Source organism: Phascolarctos cinereus, unplaced genomic scaffold, assembly GCF_003287225.1.
Source record: "Phascolarctos cinereus isolate Bilbo 61053 unplaced genomic scaffold, phaCin_HiC Scaffold_5;HRSCAF=322, whole genome shotgun sequence".
Lineage (NCBI taxonomy): Eukaryota > Metazoa > Chordata > Mammalia > Diprotodontia > Phascolarctidae > Phascolarctos > Phascolarctos cinereus.
The window spans coordinates 287,534,845-287,556,330 of NW_027555958.1; the positions used below are offsets into that span (position 1 = coordinate 287,534,845).

General features: G+C 41.7%; 1 protein-coding gene across 5 annotated transcripts in view; it reads left to right on the forward strand.

The window, feature by feature from the left end:
• Nucleotides 1–21,486, forward strand: part of SAP30BP (SAP30 binding protein) — a 45,635-nt gene that overhangs the window by 18,410 nt on the left and 5,739 nt on the right. For all 5 annotated transcript variants that reach the window (XM_021002658.2, XM_021002656.2, XM_021002657.2 and 2 more), the window contains 2 exons: nucleotides 12,732–12,774; nucleotides 19,234–19,322. In XM_021002658.2, the coding sequence (XP_020858317.1) occupies nucleotides 12,732–12,774; nucleotides 19,234–19,322 (132 nt within the window). The remainder of the gene's footprint in view (nucleotides 1–12,731; nucleotides 12,775–19,233; nucleotides 19,323–21,486) is intronic.

The window sequence follows — 21,486 nt, forward strand, 5'->3', positions numbered from 1 at the left end:
GTAAGCTTTTTGAGGGCAGATATTGTTTCATTTTTGCCTTTGTTTTCCCAGTACCTGGTATATAATAAGTGCTTTATAGATGCTTACTGACTGATAATAGATCTTTCTATTTTTAATCAAGGAACCTTGTGAAAGTAGAGCACTCTGAGGTTCAGAGGAAAGAGAGAGCACCCATGCTTCTCTCTAAAATGTTTTGCTCGTGAGCCATGAACTTCTGATACATGGCTAGAAATTCAGTATATGGTTGGCATTTCTACTGTTAGTAAGTGTTTGGCATTTTTCTTCTCTTAACAAGATGAATAACATTCTTTAGGATTTATCTTTTGTGGAACCTACCTCCCAAGGTGGTTGTGAGAATCAAATGAAATAATGTATATAAAGCCCTTTTAAAGCATTGTGTAAATGTCAGCAATTGTAGAACTTGGTCAGACCTGCTGAGTTGAAAGGCACCAGAATTCCTTACGTTAGTGGCATGACAGCTCCTAAGAATGAAACCCAGAGTACTGTGCAAAGATCTGTCTGAGTCATCACATTATCTGAGTAGGGAATGAAAAAGTAGGGGACACAGATGGCAGTGGGTAGGCAAGTAGACTGTCCACTATTCTCTGTTTTGTAACTAAATCCAATCTGTGTCCCTTTGTTCTAACCCCTTTCAAAATAAGGTTTATTGAGTCATAAATTGATACCTAACTGTGTATTCTTGATCCCCATTCCCATTTTTGGTGGTTGAAATGTTGGCAAATGATAATCTCACACAGATGGGGAATCTGCCTGAATCATTCTGTCCTCTGACTTCACTCCCACAGGTACCCTCACCTCAGCTCCTGGTTTTGAATTTCTTTTTTTTTTAATTTAATCCAAAATTTTTTTATTTTATATTTTAAAATTTTACTCTAAAGAGGCAATGTGGTATATCATTTTTTTTAATTTTTTTTCCATATGCTTTTGAGTTGAAAATTTTTCTCCCTTTTCCTTCCCCCCCACCCTCCCCAAGACGGCGCACAATCTGACATAGGCTTTACATTTACATACCCATTAAACATATTTTCACATTAGTGAAATTGTAAGTAAAAATCAAAACCAATAGGAGGAACCATCAGAAAGATGAAACAAAACTCAACAGAAGGTAAAAATAAGTGATAGCGATTTGACTTCCAGAGTTCCTTCTTTGGATGTGGACAGCATTATCCATCCCGAGGCCTCTGGAAATGTCTTAGATCCCCATAATGCTGAGAAAGGTTCAGTTTAACAATCTTAGTCATTGCATAACGTGGCTGTTATTGTGTACAAAGTCTTCTTGGTTCTGCTCACTTCACTCATCATCAGACCATACAAGTCTTTCCAGGTTTTTCTGAAGTCAGCCTGTTCATCATTTCTTATAGCACAGTAGTATTCCATTACATTCATTTACCACAACTTGCTCAGCCATTCCCCAATTGATGGGCATCCTCTCAATTTCTAATTCTTTGCCACCACAAAAAGAGCTGCTATGAATATTTTTGTACATGTGGGTCCTTTTCCCATTTGTTTGATCTCTTTGGGATATAGCCCTAGAAGTGCTATTGCTGGATCAAAGGGTATGCACATTTTTGTAGCCCTTTGGGCATAGTTCCAAATTGTTCTCCAAAATGGTTGGATCATTTTGCAACTCCACCAACAATGTATTAGCGTTCCAATTTTTCCACATCCTCTCCTGTTTTGTCATGTTGGCCAATCTGATAGATGTGATGTGGTACCTCAGAGTTGTTTTGATTTGCATTTCTCTAATCAATAACGATTTAGAGCATTTTTTCATATGACTACAAATGGCTTTAATTTCTTCATCTGAGAACTGTCTGTTCATATCCTTTGACCATTTATCAGTTGGGGAATGGCTTGTGTTCTTATAAATTTGTCTTAATTCTCTATATATTTTAGAAATGAGGCCTTTATCAGAGAGACTGGTTGTAAAAATTCTTTCCCAATTTTCTACCTTCCTTCTAATCTTAGTTGTATTGGCTTTGTTTGTGCAAAACCTTTTCAATTTAATGTAATCAAAATTATCCATTTTGCTTTTCATAATGTTCTCTATCTCCTGTTTGGTCATGAATTCTTCTGTTCTTCATAGATCTGATAGGTAAACTGTTCCTTGTTCTCCCAGTTTACTTATGGTATCAGCCTTTATATCTAAGTCCTGAACCCATTTTGACTTTATTTTGGTATATGGTGTGAGATTTGGGTCTATGCCTAGTTTCTGCCATACTCTTTTCCAGTTTTCCCAGCAGTTTTTTCAAAGAGTGGGTTCTTATCCCAGAAGCTGGGGTCTTTGGGTTTATCAAATAATAGATTACTACAGTCATTGACTACTGTGTCTTGCATATTTAACCTATTCCACTGATCCACCTCCCTATTTCTTAGCCAGTACCAAGCAGTTTTGATGATTCTGGCTTTGAATTTCTGCCAGGTAAACTTAAAGCTTACAGGTCTGAGGAAAGGCCCTCATCCCCCAAATGGTTGTGTCTGTCACAGCAGCCGGAGTTGCTGCATGCCCAGTCATCCTTCCTCCAGCACACAGACAAGCCCCAACACACTTCCTTCCCTTCAGGGTCAGATACCACAGATTGCTAACCTGGGTGTGCCTGGCCTCCTTTTCCCTTATTGGGCTTCATCTTTCCAGAATGCCATGATGCAGAAAATTTTAGGTCTTCCAAAGTTCTTACTTTTCTTGGTATCTTCTTTTGGGTTTGGGGGTGTTAAGGGTAACTGGTCCAGTAAAGTAGTGTTTGACTACTGAACTTAGCATACTGGTTGTGCTTACTTCTGTTACTAGCTTTGAACTTGGGTAGATTTCCCCTCATCAGTGATTTAGGGATACTGATATTCATCTTCTGGCAAGTCTAAAGAGGTCCCTTAATGTGGTAGTGATGATCAATGGACACTTCTACTTACATTTCTCTAGCTTTCTGGTAACCCAGTTAAACATTTCTCAGTTAAAGGATTGTAGATTTAGAGAAGGAACTTAAAGTCATCTAGGACAACCCCCTTATAGAATGAAGCTATGGGGCCCAGTCAGTTAGCAGAATTTATTGAGTGCCTGCTATGTGCCTGGCAGTGTGCTAAGTGCTGGGTATACAAAGAAAGGAAAAACATAGTCCCTGCGCTCAAGGACCACCCAGTCTTAATGGGGAAAACTATATGCAAACAACTATATACAAAAAAGTTATATACAGAATAAGTTAAAGATAATCATAGAGGAATTGAGGATAAAGAAGACTGGAAAAAGCTTCTTAAAAAAGGTAGGACTTTAGTTGACCCTTGAAGGAAGGCAAGGTATGCTAGGAGGCCGAGATGAGAAGGGAGAGATTTCCAAGTATGGGTGACAACCAGTGAAAATACCCGGAGATAGGAAGATGGACTGTTGTGTTCAGGGAATAGCCAAGAGGCCAGTGTCACTGGCTCAGAGTGTGAGTTAGGTGTTAGAAGACTAGGGCCAGGTTATTCATGAAAGGCTTTGCATGCCAAGCAGAAATTTTATCTTTGATTTTGGAGATCTTGGAGGAGTCACTGGACTTTATTGAATCAGAGCTGCCTTTTTAGAAAGATCAATTTGGCAGCTGAGCAGAGGATGGATTGGAGTGGGGAGAGACTTGAGGACAGCAGCCCCATCACAGGCTGCTGCACTTGTCTGGGTGTGAGGTGATGTGGACCTATACCAGGGGATGGCCTTGTCAGAAGAGAATGATTGCCATCACACCACAAATCGAGATAAAAAGCATCAAATTAAGTAGCAACTCCCAAGAAGAAGAAACCTTTTTTTTTTTGGTAGGGAATTAGATGGGCACACATTGTAAGTTGCCTTTACCTTTTCCCTCTCAATACCACTCTCCCATCCCCTTCTCCCCAAAGATAATCCCACAATAATTGTGCAGCAAGTCGTTTTGTTTTTGTTTTTTTGGTAAGGCAGTTGGAATTAAATGACTTGCTTAGGATCACACAGCTAGTGTCAAGTGTCTGAGGCTGGATTTGAACTCAGGTCCTACTGACTCTAAGGCCGATGCTCTATCCGCTTCACCGCCTAGCTGCACCCCAGCAAGTAGTTTTGTCTCTCAAAAACTTAACTTTCCTTTCCTTAGCCTCATAAAGCTGTTGGCTTTATCCTTGCCTGGCTTCAGGCACCCCTCCTGAAATACCAGCTGCAAGTATGTAGGTACCATTTTTGTGCAAGCCTTTTTTTTTTTTAAATGACTGGCTAGCATCCAGATCCTTAGTGTGGGATCAGTAAATCCCATGGCTGTCGTTAGGAAACCTTCTTTATCTTTACTTTCTGTTGGAGATTGTAAAACAGAGAGAAAGAGGAGATATGGCCTTTTTCTTTTTGTAGATTCCAGGGAACTACAGTTCCTGAATCTTCCCTAAGTCATGTTTGTGATTACTTGGACTACTCAGTTCCAAAGAACCTCCTTAGAGACTGGGTTTTTTGCTTGTTTTCAATTTACACTGAATTAAACTTGCTTTTAACATAGTTGGTGTAGCTGAGAACAAAAACAACAGTGTTTAATGATGTCTGCTTTGTTTTATTAAGATTTTTTTCAGATAGAAATCAACTGTTTCCTTTTTCCCCTACTTGCCTTTTTTCTGCATACCAGGCTAATTCTGAAGACATGCTTGATTTGTCTTGGCAGACCTTTCTAATTAACCCTTTCCCATAAAATGTTCCCTGGTTGGAGAGCTGTGCCCTTGATTTAGTGGAACTTTCCCGTGGTTAACCTATCTGAGAGTACTGGCACATTCGATCATATTCACAGTGGCCCCACCAGCTTCCGTCCATTTTTTGGATAAATTGAGTGTTTCCATTCTCTAATGGGCAGTTTGCCTAAGGCAGTGTTCCAACACTGACCAACAGGATACAACTGAAGGAAGTATGTTTGTGATGGGCTTTCTCTTAGCTCTGTGTACATGTGTAATAAAAACTTTCAGCCTTTATAACTAAGCTGGGATTCTTTCCCTCCTCATCTTTGCCTCCTGCCTTCCCTGAAGTGCCAGATAAAATCCCACCTTCTACAGGAAGCCTTTCCTGATCCCCTTTATTCCTAGTGCCCCCTCTCTCTTGTTAATCTCCAATTTGTCCTCTGTATATATTGTTTTATATGGTTGTTTATATATTGTCTCCCCCAACTAGTTAGCTCCTTGAGAACAGGGACTGTCTTTTGCCTTTCTTTCTATCCCCGTGTCTAGCAAATAGTAGGTGCTTAATATTTGGTTGTTGACTGACTGAACTGGATTCTGTGATCTCATGCTAAATACTGTTGCCTATGACAGGTTCATTCCCTACTGTACACATACTTTGTCATATTTCTGTAAATGGGAATGATAATTATAATAGGTTTCGGAGGCATTTTTGCAGTCAAGGAGACTTGAGGTGATATTGCATCCACCTCTAAGCATCTTTTTTATCAGTTTGGGTATCCTCCAAGAGTTATCCCAAAGGTCAGCATACCAAAAGCTTCTGGGGATGACCTGAGTCCTCCAGGTCATAATTTAGTGGTAAATGAGGGGGTAGGCACTAGGTACAGTGGGAAGGACAAAACATTGAGCTTAGTAGAGTAGTTGGTAACTTACTCTGCTTTCTTCCTTTATTCTGTCCTCTGTTGATAAATCCAGTGTATTCTCTATGTAGCTTATTTCTATGTAGCTGTTGTCATGTTGTCACCCCCATTACTCTGTGAGCTCCTCAAGGTCAAGGACTGTTTTTTACTTTTCGTTGTATCCCCAGCACTTAGCACAGTGCCTGGCATATAGTAGACAATAAATGTTATAGACTGCTATTCCAATTTTATTCACAGTTGTACTCCATTTATAAGCTTATGGACTTAGGTCTTCCATTTGGTAACTCTTTAACTCCTGGAAAGCTAGAATCTGTGCCTTTTAAAAAGTAGATAGAGTTAGTACCAGCCCTGGAGTCAGGAGGACCTGAGTTCAAATCCAACCTCAGACACATAACACTCACTAGCTGTGTGACTCTGGGCAAGTCACTTCACCCCAGTTGCCTCACTTTAAAAAAAAAAAGTTTTGGGGCAGCTAGGTGGTACAGTGGATAGTGCTTTGGCCTTGGAGTCAGGAGGACCTGAGTTCAAATGCGGCCTCAGACACATCACACTCACTAGCTGTGTGACTCTGGGCAAGTCACTTAATCCTGATTGCCTCACCAAAAAGAAAAAAAAGTAGAGTTGAACAGACATGAATATTTTTTGTATATAATAGCAGTCATTGCAGATAGATGAATTGCCCTAAACTTGAGGCTGGAAAATGTGATAGGAATAGTCAGAACTAATAATAATAATAATAATAATAATAATAATAATAATAATCAGCATTCTTTTGCCCTTTAATGTTTACTAAGTGCTTTAAATATGTTACAAAGTGAGGTGTGTGTGTGTGTATATATATGTGTGTATATATATATATATATATATATATATATATATATATATATATATATGTATGTACATGTAGCTGTTTGGGCTGTTCAGATAAAAGATGAGATTTAGAGAGTAGGAGTCTTTAAGCTGTGAGTTGGGCTTATTGGGCAGAAATACCAGCCATGGCTATTCTTCCCCAAGAAAGGGACCATGCTCTTATGCCCTTTGTTTAAAATGCTTTTTTTGTGTCTGATATCCCCAAAGCTAAAAGGAAAAGTTGACATTTGAATTTGGCAGAATGCAGAAGCCAGAGGCTTCTGTGTCCTAACTTTCCAGTTAGAGATTTTTATGGGCTTTATTCCAGGAAGAATTTAGCAAGTATTGTTGTTGTAAATAAAAGTCTGTTCTTTCCAGTCCCACATACTTCTGAGTTCCTTAGCTCAAACATAGCCATCTAACATACAGTTTTGCAGATTTGTATTATTTCCATTTCCTTCCTCTTTTCCAGTCATAACTTCATCAAGGGATTTCAGATTGTTTGCTAGGGGAATCTCTATGCCAGCTTTTGCAGTGTTTCTTTTGGGGACCTCCTCCCCTCGGGCTTTTGTAGCCAGGTCAGTACACTCAGAAGCTTCTTCCATAGCTGATCAAGGGCCTCAAACAGGACACTAGTTCCCTGCTAGCTTGTCTGTTGATTGCCTCGCTTTCTTGAAGAAGAATGCCTGACTTGCCTTAGCAGCTTCATGTTCAGCTTTGTGATTAAGTTAGTATTAACTGAAGCCAAGGGCGGGTGAGAGAGTGTGCTGACTCTCAGAAGGGAGTGGTTATTGCCTCAGAGTTTGGTTTCTTATAATAGTTTAGCATTGTTTGACTCTCTTCTATCTACCCCAGCTCTGGCCCTGTACTAAGGAGGTAATTTTTTTTCCTTCATGCCTTAATTGGATTTTAGCTTGTGAGCTCTGGAGCTTTATCTGAGTTCTCCTAACAATTAAAAAAAAAAAGCAAAGACTGCCACTTTCTTCATTATTATGTGATATAAGACTAGAAATGCTGACAACAGGAGAATAAAATGAAAGTCATAAACATCAGTAAAAGAGAGATAGTATTATCCCCTTTGGCAAATGACTTGATGGTTTACTTAGAAAACCCCAGAGATTCAATGAAGAAATTAATTGAAGTGATTAAAAGTTTCAGCAAAATAAATAACTGTATACAAAATAAGTGCTGATGCTGATAATCCACCAAAAAAATCATCATTTTTATGTAGCACTAGGAAAAACAAGGCAAAAAAAAGAGAAAAATTCCATTCAAAATATCTGCAAAATACATGTATTTTAGTATTTAGATATTTTATGCAAGAGTAACACAACCAAGGGGCAGCTAGGTGGCGCAGAGGATAGAGCACCGGCCCTGAAGTCAGGAGGACCTGAGTTCAAATCTGGCCTCAGACCAAACACTTGACACTTACTAGCTGTGTGACCCTGGGCAAGTCACTTAACCCCAATTGCCTAAAAAAGAAAAAATAAACACACACACACACACACACACACACACACACACACACACACAAAAGAATAACACAACCACAAAATATTTCCTTATATAAATAGGAGACTTAAGGAATTGGAAAGCTAATCACTATTCTTGGTTGGGACATGTCAACATAACAAAAACCACACAATATGACCCAAATGTATAAATACATTTGGTTCTGTACTAATCAAATTACTTATGACACATATTGGCTGTATGTCCCTGGGAAAGTCATTTAACCTCTTTGTGAGACTGTAATTATGTTGCTGAGGAGGTTCTGATTTGCATTGGTAAAAAAAAAGGTTTCCTCATCTAGGAGTTATAATAATTAGCATTTACATAGTACTTGTTTGTAAAGCACCATGCATATGTGATCTCATTTGATTCTCACAACCACCTTGGGAGATAGGTATCTATTGTTATCCCAATTTTACAGATGAGGCAACTGAGGCAGACAAAGGTTAAATGACTTGCCCAGGGTCACAGAGCTAGTAAGTGACTAAGGCTGAATTTAACTCAGGTTTCAAACATGAGTTTTGGGTGGCCTATGGGAAGAGGGGCCTTGATCCACTGACTCCCAGAGGAGCCATAAAGCAGTCTAACCATATGAGGCTGTCAGTGTAGAACCCAGAGAGAAGGGACTCCTGTCCAGGCCCTTTGACCTTAGCACCCACTCCTGGGCCAAGGACACACCATAGAAACAAAGATCCAGTATACTCCAGAATTCTTATGACAGCACTTAAAGAATGGAAACAAAATGGCTGCCTGTTAATTGAGGAAGGACTGAAGAAACTCAGTATATTGGAATATTCTGCCACAAGAAATGACAGATATAAGGAATCCCATGACTTGGGAAGATTTGTATGACCTGGTGGAAAGTGAAATAAGCAGAACCAAGAGAACAGTGGAGCCCAAGGACAATAGCACAGTGGAAGTTAATGCTGAATGACTGAGAAACCGAGGAGGGACCTGGAGAACAGGGTGATGCACACCTTTTCCCTCAAGGCAGGGAGGTGGGGGGTCATTGTATTCAGCAATTATGCTTATTTTTCTTTGTCACTGGGGAGAGTTCAGCCTTGAGTGAGGCAGGGAAGAAATGATTGATGTAAAGACAAAGAACACCAATAAAACATGCCCTTTTCCCCCCCCAACATTCTGCAAGGTTTGTTTCCTTTTGCAGCCTGACAACCTTGTTTCAAGTCTCCCTAACAAATGGTGCAACGTATTCTTGAACTTTCATGTCTGAAGGGCACAGACATTTCTTATAAATAACAATTTAGTGTCTTTATGCTTTGGATTCCATTCCTCACAGCTGACACAGACCTTTGTGTAGACAGTTGTCTGGTGACTAGAGGACTTGGTTCATTACTTTGACCAACAGATTATATCCACCTGGAAGCAGAGAGATTTGTACAAGTTGAGACAGTCATATACAGTGCATTCCAAAAGATTGCTCAGGGGTGAGGGTGGAGAAGAAAAGGCCAGAGTGATGACATACCAACTTCTCTATGCATCTTTGTTCTCCTTTACCTGTTTCTTTAACAAAAGAGTGAAAATCTTTCTTGATAATAAGTTATGTGAATCCAACTACTTTTGCTAATGAAATATGTCAAGAATTTGAATTTATGCAGGAAGTTAAAATGGTGGCATTCTTACTTCCAAGAGGACTCTTATAGGTACTTATTTTGGGATTAAATTCTGGTACCAGAGACTAGAGAGTACAAGAGTTAGGCTGACATTTAATTTCTTTTAAATTCCTAGAGATAAATTAAAAAAAAAATTCCTAGAGATTCCAAATGTACTTTATTGCATGGTTTCTGTCTTACACTTCCTGCTCTTCTGTATCTCCTCCCCCCAAAGTCATACTTGTGGCTGGTTTTTGAGAACCATAATAAAAAGTCTAAACAGAAGCCATTCTCATTGAAAGAGGCTTCCCTTGCCTTGGTGAGAACAGCTCTTTGTCATTTTTGGACGTTTGAATGGAAGTGGGTGTGAAAGCACCTCCGCCTCATTTTGCAGCTCTATTTTGAAGTCACAGAACCACCTCTATTTTAGAAACAGGTTATTTGTACACACACACACACACACACACACACACACACAGAGCCATTCACTACAGTGTACAATCAATCCATTGATGTATGTGGAGTTTTCCTAAGACATGTTATGATTTGGTGTCCTTGGGGCAGGATCTGGCACAAGATCCTAACAGAGTTGGCTCCTTAGGTACCAGGAAAACTTGTGCCTGTATCTTAGTGATAAGTATTTTGAGGATAAATCCAGTCCCAGGAGAATGGAACCACAGAGGCTGATATAATGGATTCCACATAATTAGATTGTTCAGCTTGTGGTACTGTTTATTCTGGACTTCCCTATACTCAGGTATAGTAATTGGAAGCAAAGTAGGAAAGGCAGCCCAGCTCAGTAATCTTACAGGTTGTAGAAATGGCCCCCAAGTTATAAGATGTACAAACTATTTCTCCGGAGTCTAACAGGCCCCAGCATGTTCATGACATGAAATAGAGTGCTTAAACAATTAGAATGTGAGCTCCTTGAGAGGAGGAACTGTCAGGTTCAGAAGTTTTGAGAAATCAAAAGGTAGTACCTCCCTTTCTGTCTCCAGACAAAAGATTCACAGAAGTAAACAGCTCTTAAAGTAGCAACCCTGACAAAATTTGCAGATTGGCTGAATTGGCCACTGTTCCTGCTGAAAAGAAGCTTCTGTCCTCTGAGGAGATGTTCTGTGTACAGAGGGGGACAGTGGTGTAATGGACTTAGGAGTCAGGTTAGACCTGAGTGAGCTTTGCCTCAGATACTAGCTGTAAGACTAGTTATGTAATCTCTCATGGATTCATTTTCTTTGTAAAATGGGAATAATAATCCAAGAATATTTTGAGGAGCAAATTAGATAATGTATATAATGTACTTTTTAAATCTTAAAGGCTCAATAAATGTCAGTAATACTGAGTAACCTGTGATTCTAGGGTAGATAAGCATTTTTTAAAATTCCAGTTTTGATACCTTGCCTAAGGTATTTTACTTTTGTGGTTGCCCTTTTAAGTTCATCCTGTGAGATGCCTTGGAAAAGATGAGGGTAGGAGCTATTTAGGAAGTTGCAGTTGGCTGATCTGTCCTGTGGTTGTCTTACCAGGACAAGGCCTGTTCCCAAATAGCTGACTAAGGAGAGAATATGAATACAGGGCAATACACTTAACTGGTGTTTTCCCACATTTAACACGAAGAAAACTGTCTTCCAGAACAATTTATAAGAAAGTCTCTTAGCCATATCATTCCCTCCCAACTGGCCATTCAGCATTAACTTCATCATTCTCTGGTACAAAGAGATTGTTGTTGGGTCCCCAGAGAGACTGGTGCATTTGGTGAAGCAGCTGGTTTATGATGCCAGTCTGAACTTGGCACAGCAGCTTTCCAGCCCTTCCCTATCTCAGCCCAGTAAGAGTTCTTTATTTGCCCACCTGACTAGCAGTGGGAATATAGCTGCAAGGGTCTTGTTGCTAAGCAGCCGGGCATGAGGATTGTGTCCTTTTCAGGTTGGATGAATAGCAGCAGTGTTCTGAGGACCTAGGACATTTTGGACTGTCTTAGAATTCTGAGGAGGGGTTTGAGGAAGGCAGTAAGATACAGATGGTGCTGTCTCTATAACATAGTACCATGGTTTGGGGAAGGATTTTGGTGGCCTGACAGAAATTCAAAACACGTGTTGACATACTGCTACTCCACCAAGCTGGAATCTAATTGATCTCTCCTTGGATATACTACAGATTCCTCTTAAAGGCCTCATCTCCATAGCTCTTGTATAACTCCCTTCATATCACAGCTCTCTCCCAACAAGAGGAAGGGAAGAAAAGGGAAGATTGTCGGTAATTTTCTTTGGGCTCAGTTTCCACCATTCTAACAAGTTAGCATTTTGGGGCATACTTTGTATCCCTGCAGTCATTGTCTCTTAAGTGGATGTGCAGTGCGACAGCCCAGTTATGTGCAGATTGGGTTTGTGCTCTCCATCTTGCAGATGAGGAAACGTGCCAATAAAGAAAAGTACTTGCTTCCAGGATGGACTGTTCACCATCAGAAACATGCCAGGACTTGATGATATAGCTTAGGGCTTGGACTGTGCTCTTCTCTTTCAAAACGTCTTAGGGGTAAAGAAATTACCTTGATACAGTAAAGTGGAAAAGTGAGGTCACAAAATATTTTGTTTAAAAAATAAAAACAGCAACCTTTTGGGAGCAGTTTTGTTTCGTTTTCATTTTTAGTTGTGTGGCTTTTTTCTTGGTACAAAATTGTTTATTTTTGTCTTCCCAATGTCCTAATGCCTATAGTAACTATAATGGTGGTCTTGAGCAGGCCTACCAGGTTCCAACTTCCGTGATGTGACGTGCCTTGTACAGGGTGGTAAAAGTCCAGGCAGGCCACCCCAAGAGCCCGAGGGAAGAAAAAACTGGTGAGAGTGAAATTGGTTTCATTGGTCATGAGTTGTTTCTTCTTGACTCTAGTTTTGATCTGTCATTGCTGGAAGCATGATGTTAAACAGGCCAGAGCAGTAGTTTGTCATCCAAACGTAGGTGGTGAAGGAGAAGGAGCACTGGAATAGTTGTTAGGGCATGAGCCTTGACACACCAGGCAGCTTGGTTTTTCACTGTAAGTGTTCCATGTAGTATTTCTCACTGTCTTTCCTCCCTTGGAAAGTATTGTGCTATAGCAGTGAACACTAATATAGCTATTAAGAGGAAATGTCAGCCCCAAATCTTATCTTCCTTTGTTTTTGTTTCTCTCTTGCAGGAGTTTTCAGAACTGGAAAAGCGAGATCCCCAAGAGCTGGTTGGTATGTGTTTCTATTATATACATTCTGGGGTATAAGGAATTTTATATTGGGGGATGAGCAGAGAACAGTGTAGAGAAGAAATAAGCTAGGTTTTAGACATTTAGGGTAAACCTCTGCTTGATACAAGTATTTCTTACTCTGTCTTAAGCAGCTACTTTGAGACAAGTTTTGTATTCAGCCTCTTAATGGTCTCCTTCCACTTGGAATTTTATAGCATGTGTGAGACGTGAAGGGAACAATTCTCATGTTGTATTCATGGAACAGTTTGTCAGCCTTTGGTTAGTTGCCAGTTCTGTCAGGAGGGGGATCAGAGCCCCATTTAACTAAAAGATTTTTCTTCCTCTTTGCTTCAATTTCCCTTGTGTCTTGGGCCAAAACCCTTGTCTTAGACCCTTCTCATTGCCTTTCCCCTCTTCTCTAGCCTTATGTAATAGAAATTGTTCAAAGGGTAAGCATGTGGCCTCTTGCACCAGCTATACCACTAAAAGAGGAAAATGCCTTAGAGTCAGGAACCCCATTGTGAGTGAAGAAAACATGCTACTGTGTGTCCAGAGGACCAGAGTCAAATATGTAGGAGTGTACTAGGGCCCACACAGTCTAGTCCATGTCCTGAGCATTTGGATTCTTAGACTTTTGAAAATCCTAAGACACCAGTGAGCCTTCCAAGAGCTATACTAAATACAGGTTTTCCCAGGTATGAATACATCTTTCTACAGAGGAAGATGCTGGTGTTCCATCAAAACCTACCTTGGAACTACTGTGTCATAGGCCAGCTCTACTCAGGCAAGTCTGGTAGGTCAGGTTGGAGGTTAGAACTAAATGAGGCACTTGTAGACCATCTACCAGTTAACAAAAGGACATTTACCCAGCCATACTATGCAAAGGATAGTCAGCAAAAGTATAGCACTGGTTCAGGTAGAGAAAGCCCACCTCATCATCACCATACAAAAACACATCTGGTCAGCAGAGTGTGGCGATATGGTAACTTTTACAGTATTGGGTCATCTGCTAAGTTACAGGGATGCACTGACTCCTTGTGAACTAGTTTCTTTTGTATTCTTATATGACTGGAAAGCCACACTAGTGGTTTGAACCTTGGGCCTTTAGATCAAGTCGTGAGAACAGCTTCCTTTCCTTTTAGGGAAAAAAAAGAAAAAAATAGACTAATTGAGAGAGAGAGAGAGGTTTAAGGTTAAGATGTGGGGGGGGGGGTAGGTGTGTGTTTTGCTCCTACCACATCCCATCCCTCTGTGGTGAGCTGCTAACAGTCTTTCAAGGACCTTCTGCCTCTTAAATGCTTTTGAGAGCTATCACTTGAAAGCCCTAATCTCAGAAACACAAGAAACCTAGTGTAAATAGCATTGGAAGAGGAAATTAGTTCCAGTTTTAAAAAGAACAACAACAAAAAGCAGTTCACTGAAGGAATGAACGAAGCGGGGGGAGTGAAGGCCAGAAATTCCAGGCCTTCCCTCTGCCCTTGAGAAGGGCCAAGTTGTAAATTTGATGCTAGGCCATCGTTGTTCACAGTGGGTCCCAGTGTCGAGTTGTGACAGTTAACAAGAGCAGCACCAGGAACATCAGAGTTATAGCACATACGATGATGACATTTCTCATCATAGGTCAGAGTGACCAAAAACCCTTTTGCATTCCACTTGTCTTGGTGCCATTGCTGATAAAGGAAACTTTCCCTGTACCACCCTGTCAGTATTCCCCAGCTCACCAACCAGGAAATCCTCCTCCCTTAGTGTGGGGTTGGGACTGGTTGAAGGAAGGGATGGTGGTGCCTTTTTAGAAGCCTTTGCCAAAGGGGCAGCTAGGTGGCACAGTGGATGGAGCACCTCCCTGGAGTCAGGAGGACCTGAGTTCAAATCCAGTCTCAGACCAGATACTTGACACTTGCTAGCTGTGTGACCCTGGGCAAGTCACTGAATCCCAATTGCCTTGCAAAAATAAAAATAAAGAAGCCTCTGCCAAGTGGCTACCTCCTTCTTTTACAGGGGCATTAGAGCCTCTTGCCTTTATCCAGGAACTTGGGATGGCCACCAAGTCAGCTAGGGGTTCTCCTTTCTTCCATGGAAATACACATATGCCATAGTTGGCATCGTTTTGCCTTTCCCATGTCTCCTCCCAACATTATCACTCCTTGGTCTCCCGAACCCATTCTGGGAAGGAGTGGGTCCTAACCATCCTGGAGGGAAAAAGATCTGCCACTTGAGTGATAACTGAGCTATTTCTCCATGGTGTATGGGACTCTCAGTCCAGAAAAACTGCATTTGCATTTGATAACTGCATTTGCAGTGAAATAAGGAAGAGTCGAAGAAGGTCATTCAGAACTATGTTCAAAAGTAGTCCATCTTTATCAGGTAGGTCTTTCTGGAGTCTGAATCTGATAAATTACAGCACCGAAGAGCCCTACCCCTTCCTAAGGTGGCATTGCTTCATAGAAGACATAGCTTCTGGGAGGTGAGACACTTGGTATTGGTGGACATGATGACAAAGTTATTGTTCAAGAGGGCTGAACCTCTTCCTCTGAGATGGGGGATGAGGGCCATTTTGCCAGTTGAGGATAGGTTGAGGACCATTCAGGATAGATAGGTGCTCTATAGTTGGCATGAAAAGCCCTGTTGGACAGAAATAATTGCTGTAGCCCCAAGCCATGGAACTTTGACACAGAGAGGGTCTTCAAATTGGCTCCACTGGACCATAGCCTCAGCAACCCTTATTCCAGTAACACTTCAGGTTATTGTTTTAAATTCTTCTGCAGCGTCCCCAGTTCTTTGGTGGTAAAAGAACACCTACTCTTCAGCCTCCCCTATAAAGGTAGCCCTCAGCCATCTCCAGTCATCCTCATCTATATCTTGCCACTGGACCCAGAAGCATCTGGAGGAGAGTGAGGCTGGTGACTTTGCGTAGCCCTCCCTCACTTAAATCCAATTCACTTGCAAGTCATGGCATCATTCCTAATGTCATGGTCCACTTTGAAAATGAAGGACAAACCGTAACACACAACAATAGATGTAACAATAAAGAAATCCCAAGGCTGTCTTACTGCAGGGGCAGATTCCCAGTTCTCACCTTTATTTCTTTTCCCATTCTCTTATAGCCCTGATTTCACTGGGACAAATTTTCCAGTGGAACCTGTGTGTCATAGACCTTACTTTCTGTCCACAGTCTCTCGCGGTCCCTACCTTCCTTTCACTTAATCAGTTTCATCAGCTGCCCTTATGCCTTCAAAACACAGCCTTAAAAAACAAGTTCTCTAGCACTGGCGCTGGAATCAAGAGGACCTGAGTTCAGATCTGGTCTCAGACCAGATACTTGACAGTTACTAGCTGTGTGACCCTAGGCAAGCCACTTAACCCCAGTTGCCTCACACACGCACAAAAAAAGAAGTTCTCTGTCTCTAGTTGCTGAATGCATTGGGCCAATTTACTTTAATTTTCCTTGTGCCAGAAATCCAGCTTCTCTAAGACTGTTAACAATAACAAGGGAATGTTCAGCCTGATATTTTCTTTATCCTCCATATCAGCCTCCTTAGCATCCACTGAGCTGATTGCTTTAGGTCATTGGGAGCCTTCTTTCTGTCCCATTGGAGGACTGTCCATGTGCCACCAAAAGGATGCTTGCCACCAGGTTCCACATGGCCGTATCTGGCCATCTAGTCAACCCATTCTCTACGTGTACATAATCCTTTCCCCACTGTAGCCATGATGATAGTTTGCTCCATTCCTGCCTTCACCAAAATGTCGTAGGCTGGCGTGTTCAGGTTCAAGTTTGGAATTAAATGAAGCACTTGTGGATTACAGTTAACAAAAGAAGGTATACTTAGGCCTAGCATGGAAAAGATACTCAGAAAAGATATAACACTGGTTCAGGTGTATGCATGCCCGTGCAGAAGTGCATCTATCTGGTCAGCAGGGTGTGGTGGACATGCATGACATCCAGCATATCTGAGGGGCACTGACTCCTTGTGGGTATGATGCTTTTACTCCCTTAGGCTTCTAGACTGATCACTTTTCAAGATAATTGGCCTTCTGAGAGGGAAAAAAATCCTAGCCTAGCCACATGGAAGGGAAATACTGCTCCTACCTACTTATTAACCATTACTGGCTTCTGAATATGTCACCTGTCTTATTAGTCTATATAAAAGCAAACTCTCACTCCCAACAGAATCGCTGTGTTATTGTGTGTATTCTGATCATGGGTTCCTAGTTAATTCATTTTGAGCCTAACTTCAAAATCAAGGATTTAATCAAACCAACTTTGCTATTTGGACTCTATGTGAGATCTAAATCTCTTTTCTCTTGAAACAAAGCCCTCTACAAATTCTGACCTGACAAGAACGGAGAGAGAGAGACTAAGAAGAAGAGGAAGAAAAATGGGAAAGGGGGGGGAGGGAGAAGAGAGAGAAAGGTCTAGGGATGGGATTCAATAAAGATGTAGTTAGGAATTTTGAATAGCTTAGACCCACGAAGTTAGAGAAGACATTTCAGAAAGGGTTCTGTGTTTCTGCCTAGCCCTAATTTTTGTTCATCCCTGCTACAAAAGTTCTGCTTTATTCAGATCCCTATAAAGGCCAGTGTTCACCAAACCCTAGATTCTGTTGATAGAAAACAACATTATAGAGACACAGTGGTTGACATTGTGGGCAGGGGAATGCAGAGTGAGAGCCAGCTAAGAAACTAGTGGCCTTTAGAATCTGGAGAGAGAGAGAGAGAGAGAGAGATTTGGGCTTCCCAGTCTTTTCTCCCAACTTCCTAGCCCCTTACCCAATGGAATAGCCCAGAGCAATGTCCACTAAACCTGTTGTATACAGTCCCTCATGGTCTTAAGTGGAGAGAAAAGAGGGAAGAATTTCAGAATCCTTCCCATGTTGCTAAGTGCCATTACTGTCATCCCGTTTTGCCTACTTAAGAGAGAGAGAGAGAAAGAACAGTGCAGAGGAGGAGGAAAAAGGGAGGTCCCAACCCTGTGCACTTAGCGTATAGTCACGTTAATATCTAAAAACCACCACAACATCAGAATCTTCCTGATCTGTATGTTGGATGAATAGAGAATAAGCTTCTGGTCAGAGACTGTACTGTGACTATTGAGTTATCCCGTTCTTGAAGGGTGTTTAGTGGCTGTAACTGATGACCATGAAAATTGAGTCACATAGAGTGGTTTTATAGCCCCTGTTTCACTGTTTGGCAGAATGTGACTCTTGCATTGAATTTATTTTAGTACATCATTCGTTATTAACAGCCAGCAGCTTAGGTAAGTTTGACTGTGCCCTTTCTCTGAGTTCTATTCATAGTGATTTTTTTTTAAGTCTCAGATTTGTTTCAGTTCAGCAAAACCATCAGTATGTATAAGGTGTGATGCTTCATGCTAGAAATAGAGTCAGAATCAAAAAAGTTTCTGCCTTTAGGGGGATTACTTTCTCCTAGGGGGATTACAGTATGTGTACAGATAAGTAAACACAAGGTCCCTCATGTGGGAAATATCACTAACATCTGGGAGGAGGTGGCTCTGAGCCTCGAAGAAAAAATAAGAATTTTGAGACACAGAGATGAGAAGAGAAGCTCATTGTCACCAGGGGGGTGGCTTGTGCAAATGGCGCGGCTCACAATATGGAATGTAGGGTTTGGTTACAGCTAGTTCAACCTGGCTATAGTAAATGAAAGGAAGTAATGTGATCTAGAAAGGTAGGTTGGAACTAAAATATAGAAGGCCCAAACTCCAGATTCATGAGCTTAATTAACAATATGTTCTTTAGTAAGTAGAGAGATCAAAGCATTTTATCTCCTAAGAAAATATTAACCTAACCTGGGGGCCAGAGGAGCAACCTAAACCCTGGTGTTTGGTTCAAGGCTAGCAATAGGCAGGTAGTCCAGCTGCCCCACCACCACCACCACCACCACCATCACAGATGTGTTCTTGCTCTAAATGTGGGGGTCTCCTCAAATACCCTAAAAACAAATAACAGGATCCTGGTTTGCCCTTCCTTCTAATCCCACTCCACCCTGCCTCTTATTTGCACAGTGTATGATCCTTTTCATGGGAGGTTGTTTTTGAACAACATGGACAGATTCCTGCTACAAGTGCCCCATTGTCCAAGGCATTCAGAGCAGGACTGAAGTCACTGCAGTGTTTAATGGCTGTGGAGGGCTGAGGGGGAGCTTACAGCCCCTGGGGAGAATTAGTCATTTTTGGTCTATAGTTCTTCCCTACTATGGTCAAACTTTTTGTTTTCTAGAAGATGAAGTAGGAACTCTGGCATCAAGTATTTTTTGTTTGTTTGTTTGTTTGTTGAAACTCACTTTGACATATGCAAGTGCCCTGGAAAACTGGCCTGGGCTGTGGTGATGATATATGGTATAGAGGAGTTTCACCTTCCAGTATCCTTCTAGGCATTTGAATGCTACCTTTAGGAGCAAGGAGTCAGACTGTGATGTTGCTTCTCTGTTTTCTCCATAGCCTCCTTCTCTGAGAGAGTTAGGAACATGTCTCCTGATGAGATTAAAATCCCCCCAGAGCCACCTGGCAGATGCTCAAATCACCTCCAGGTAGGAGCGAGATTTGGTTACACACACACACACACACACACTCACTCACACACTCACTCTCTCTCTCTCTCTCTCTCTCTCTCTCTCTCTCTCTCTCTCTCTCTCTCTCCCTCTCCTCCCTCCCCTCCCTCCCTCCTTATGTAACAAAAGAAAGGCTGTGTCATCAGGACTCTTCCTCTTTTCCCTGCCTCCCCCTCTTGAGTAGCTCTGACAGAAGGAAAGGGATTGTTAAAACCTGGGTTCAAATTTTCTCCTTAGATGCTCACTCATTGAGTGATCTCTTTGCACAGTTTCTTCATCTTAGAAATGAGGGGGCTGGACTTGATGGCCTGTAAGGTCCCCTCCAGCTCTCCTCTATGATCTTATGATAAGTAAACCAGAGCAAATTAGTGGCTAGCCCTAGAGCCAAAGGTGGGCTTTAATTCATAGTTTCCACTAGGCACTGAAAGCGTATGCTGTTTTCCTGACAAAGGGTGACTTATGGGGTCTGGGACTGAGGAATGCAGCAGGCTGATGTGAGGGGCCTCTGGCAGGGCTGGGTACTCAGAAAACAGGGGGGTTTTTTTCCTTTCCCTGAAGTCCCCACCCCATGCTGAGTAGGCTTTCCACCTACCATCCCACAGGATGGAGGCTCCCTATCCCCGCAAGCCAGGCAAGCTACAGCATGTAGTTAGCAACTCCAGCAATCTGTCGGGCAGAGAGAGCGCCAAGGAGCTTGACTCTTCTAGACAGTAATTTCATTTTTTCTTTCTAGACTGTCTTAACAGTAAAGTCAGTGGCCCTGAGAACATTTTATTTCAGATGAACTGGCATAATTCCAGTGACCCAAGACAGAGATGTCCTCTGTGGGGAATAGGTTTGCCTTTGATCAGACAGTAGAGGCTTCTCTTTGAGGAGAAATCGACTCTCAAAAAGTAGATTTTTTTTTTTAAGGAAGTGGGTTTAGAAAGCAGTTCATCACTCTTAGCTTCTCTCCCTGCTGATACCATAATAGACTTCTCTTTGCCCCCCCTAATGCTGCCTCAGTTCCAGAAATCTCCAAAAAGAATGGAACATGAAGACACTGCTGTCCTGTCCCCGAATGGACTCTTACTTGATCAGTTATCTTTATCCTTACTCACTGCTTCTTCTTTCTGAGAGGTGATAACTGACTCAAGTGTTTCTTCCTCTAGAAGCTGTGTAAAGTTATTTCCACTGGACTGGAACCAGTCACCATACATTACACAATTATAACTTGGAATATTAGGAATTTGAATGCACGCAGCCACTTCAGGGGATTCCTTATTCATACTAATCAGGATTTAGCTGCGTTTGGTTTCTCCATGGGGCAATGCGGACTTTACATTTTGAAGTTTAGTAGGTTTCTGTACCCCTTGTCCCCCACCCCAGAATCAGATTTCCTAGGAACTCTCTCCTGGCACTGGACAAGACTGATACATTGGCTGATAATGTAGTGTGCATGGGTATGTGCTGGGTATGCTTCCCCCAGAGAAAACATTGCAGATGATAGCAGCGTGCCAGCTGGGCTCCCTGCCATGTTGTCCTTTCATTACTCTCACAAGGGCCCCAGCCAGTGTAGTGTAGGAAAGTCTTGATGAGAGATGAGTACATGACCCTTTTCTGAGAGGTTATGTGCCACCCCTGAGAACCCTCCAGCAAGCCACTTTAGAAGTGTCTGGAGCCCAAACTAAATGCTGTAGGCACGCTCCTCCAGTGGGAAGTGTTTGGGCCCTTTCAGGCATCTGCAGGTCATACTTCAGCCGTTCAGTGAGGGCTTAGTCCTGTTATTTCGATTAAGACCTGGATTTTATCTTTACAGAAAAGCTTTGGTGTTTTATGAGTAATTCAGGAAGTGATTAACCAATTTGCAGGTCCTCCAGGCCTCCTTCCCAATAGTTTTTCTGGCTTTGACCATTTCAGTGCTCTTAGCACTTGTAGTAGAAGGCCATCTGGAAAAATTAAAAGAAGATACAATCAAACTAATCTGTCTTCTTTCTTGCAAGAACCTCTGACAAAAGGTTTAGTGGGATATAAGTTAAAACTATGACTTAAGTAAAATTTTTTTAGATGCTTCTAGGAATTTTGTTTATTTGGCTTTTCCTCCCTCTGCCTCCTTGATCATAAGCATAATTGAAATGGTGGAATTATATGTCATGACAGGTTT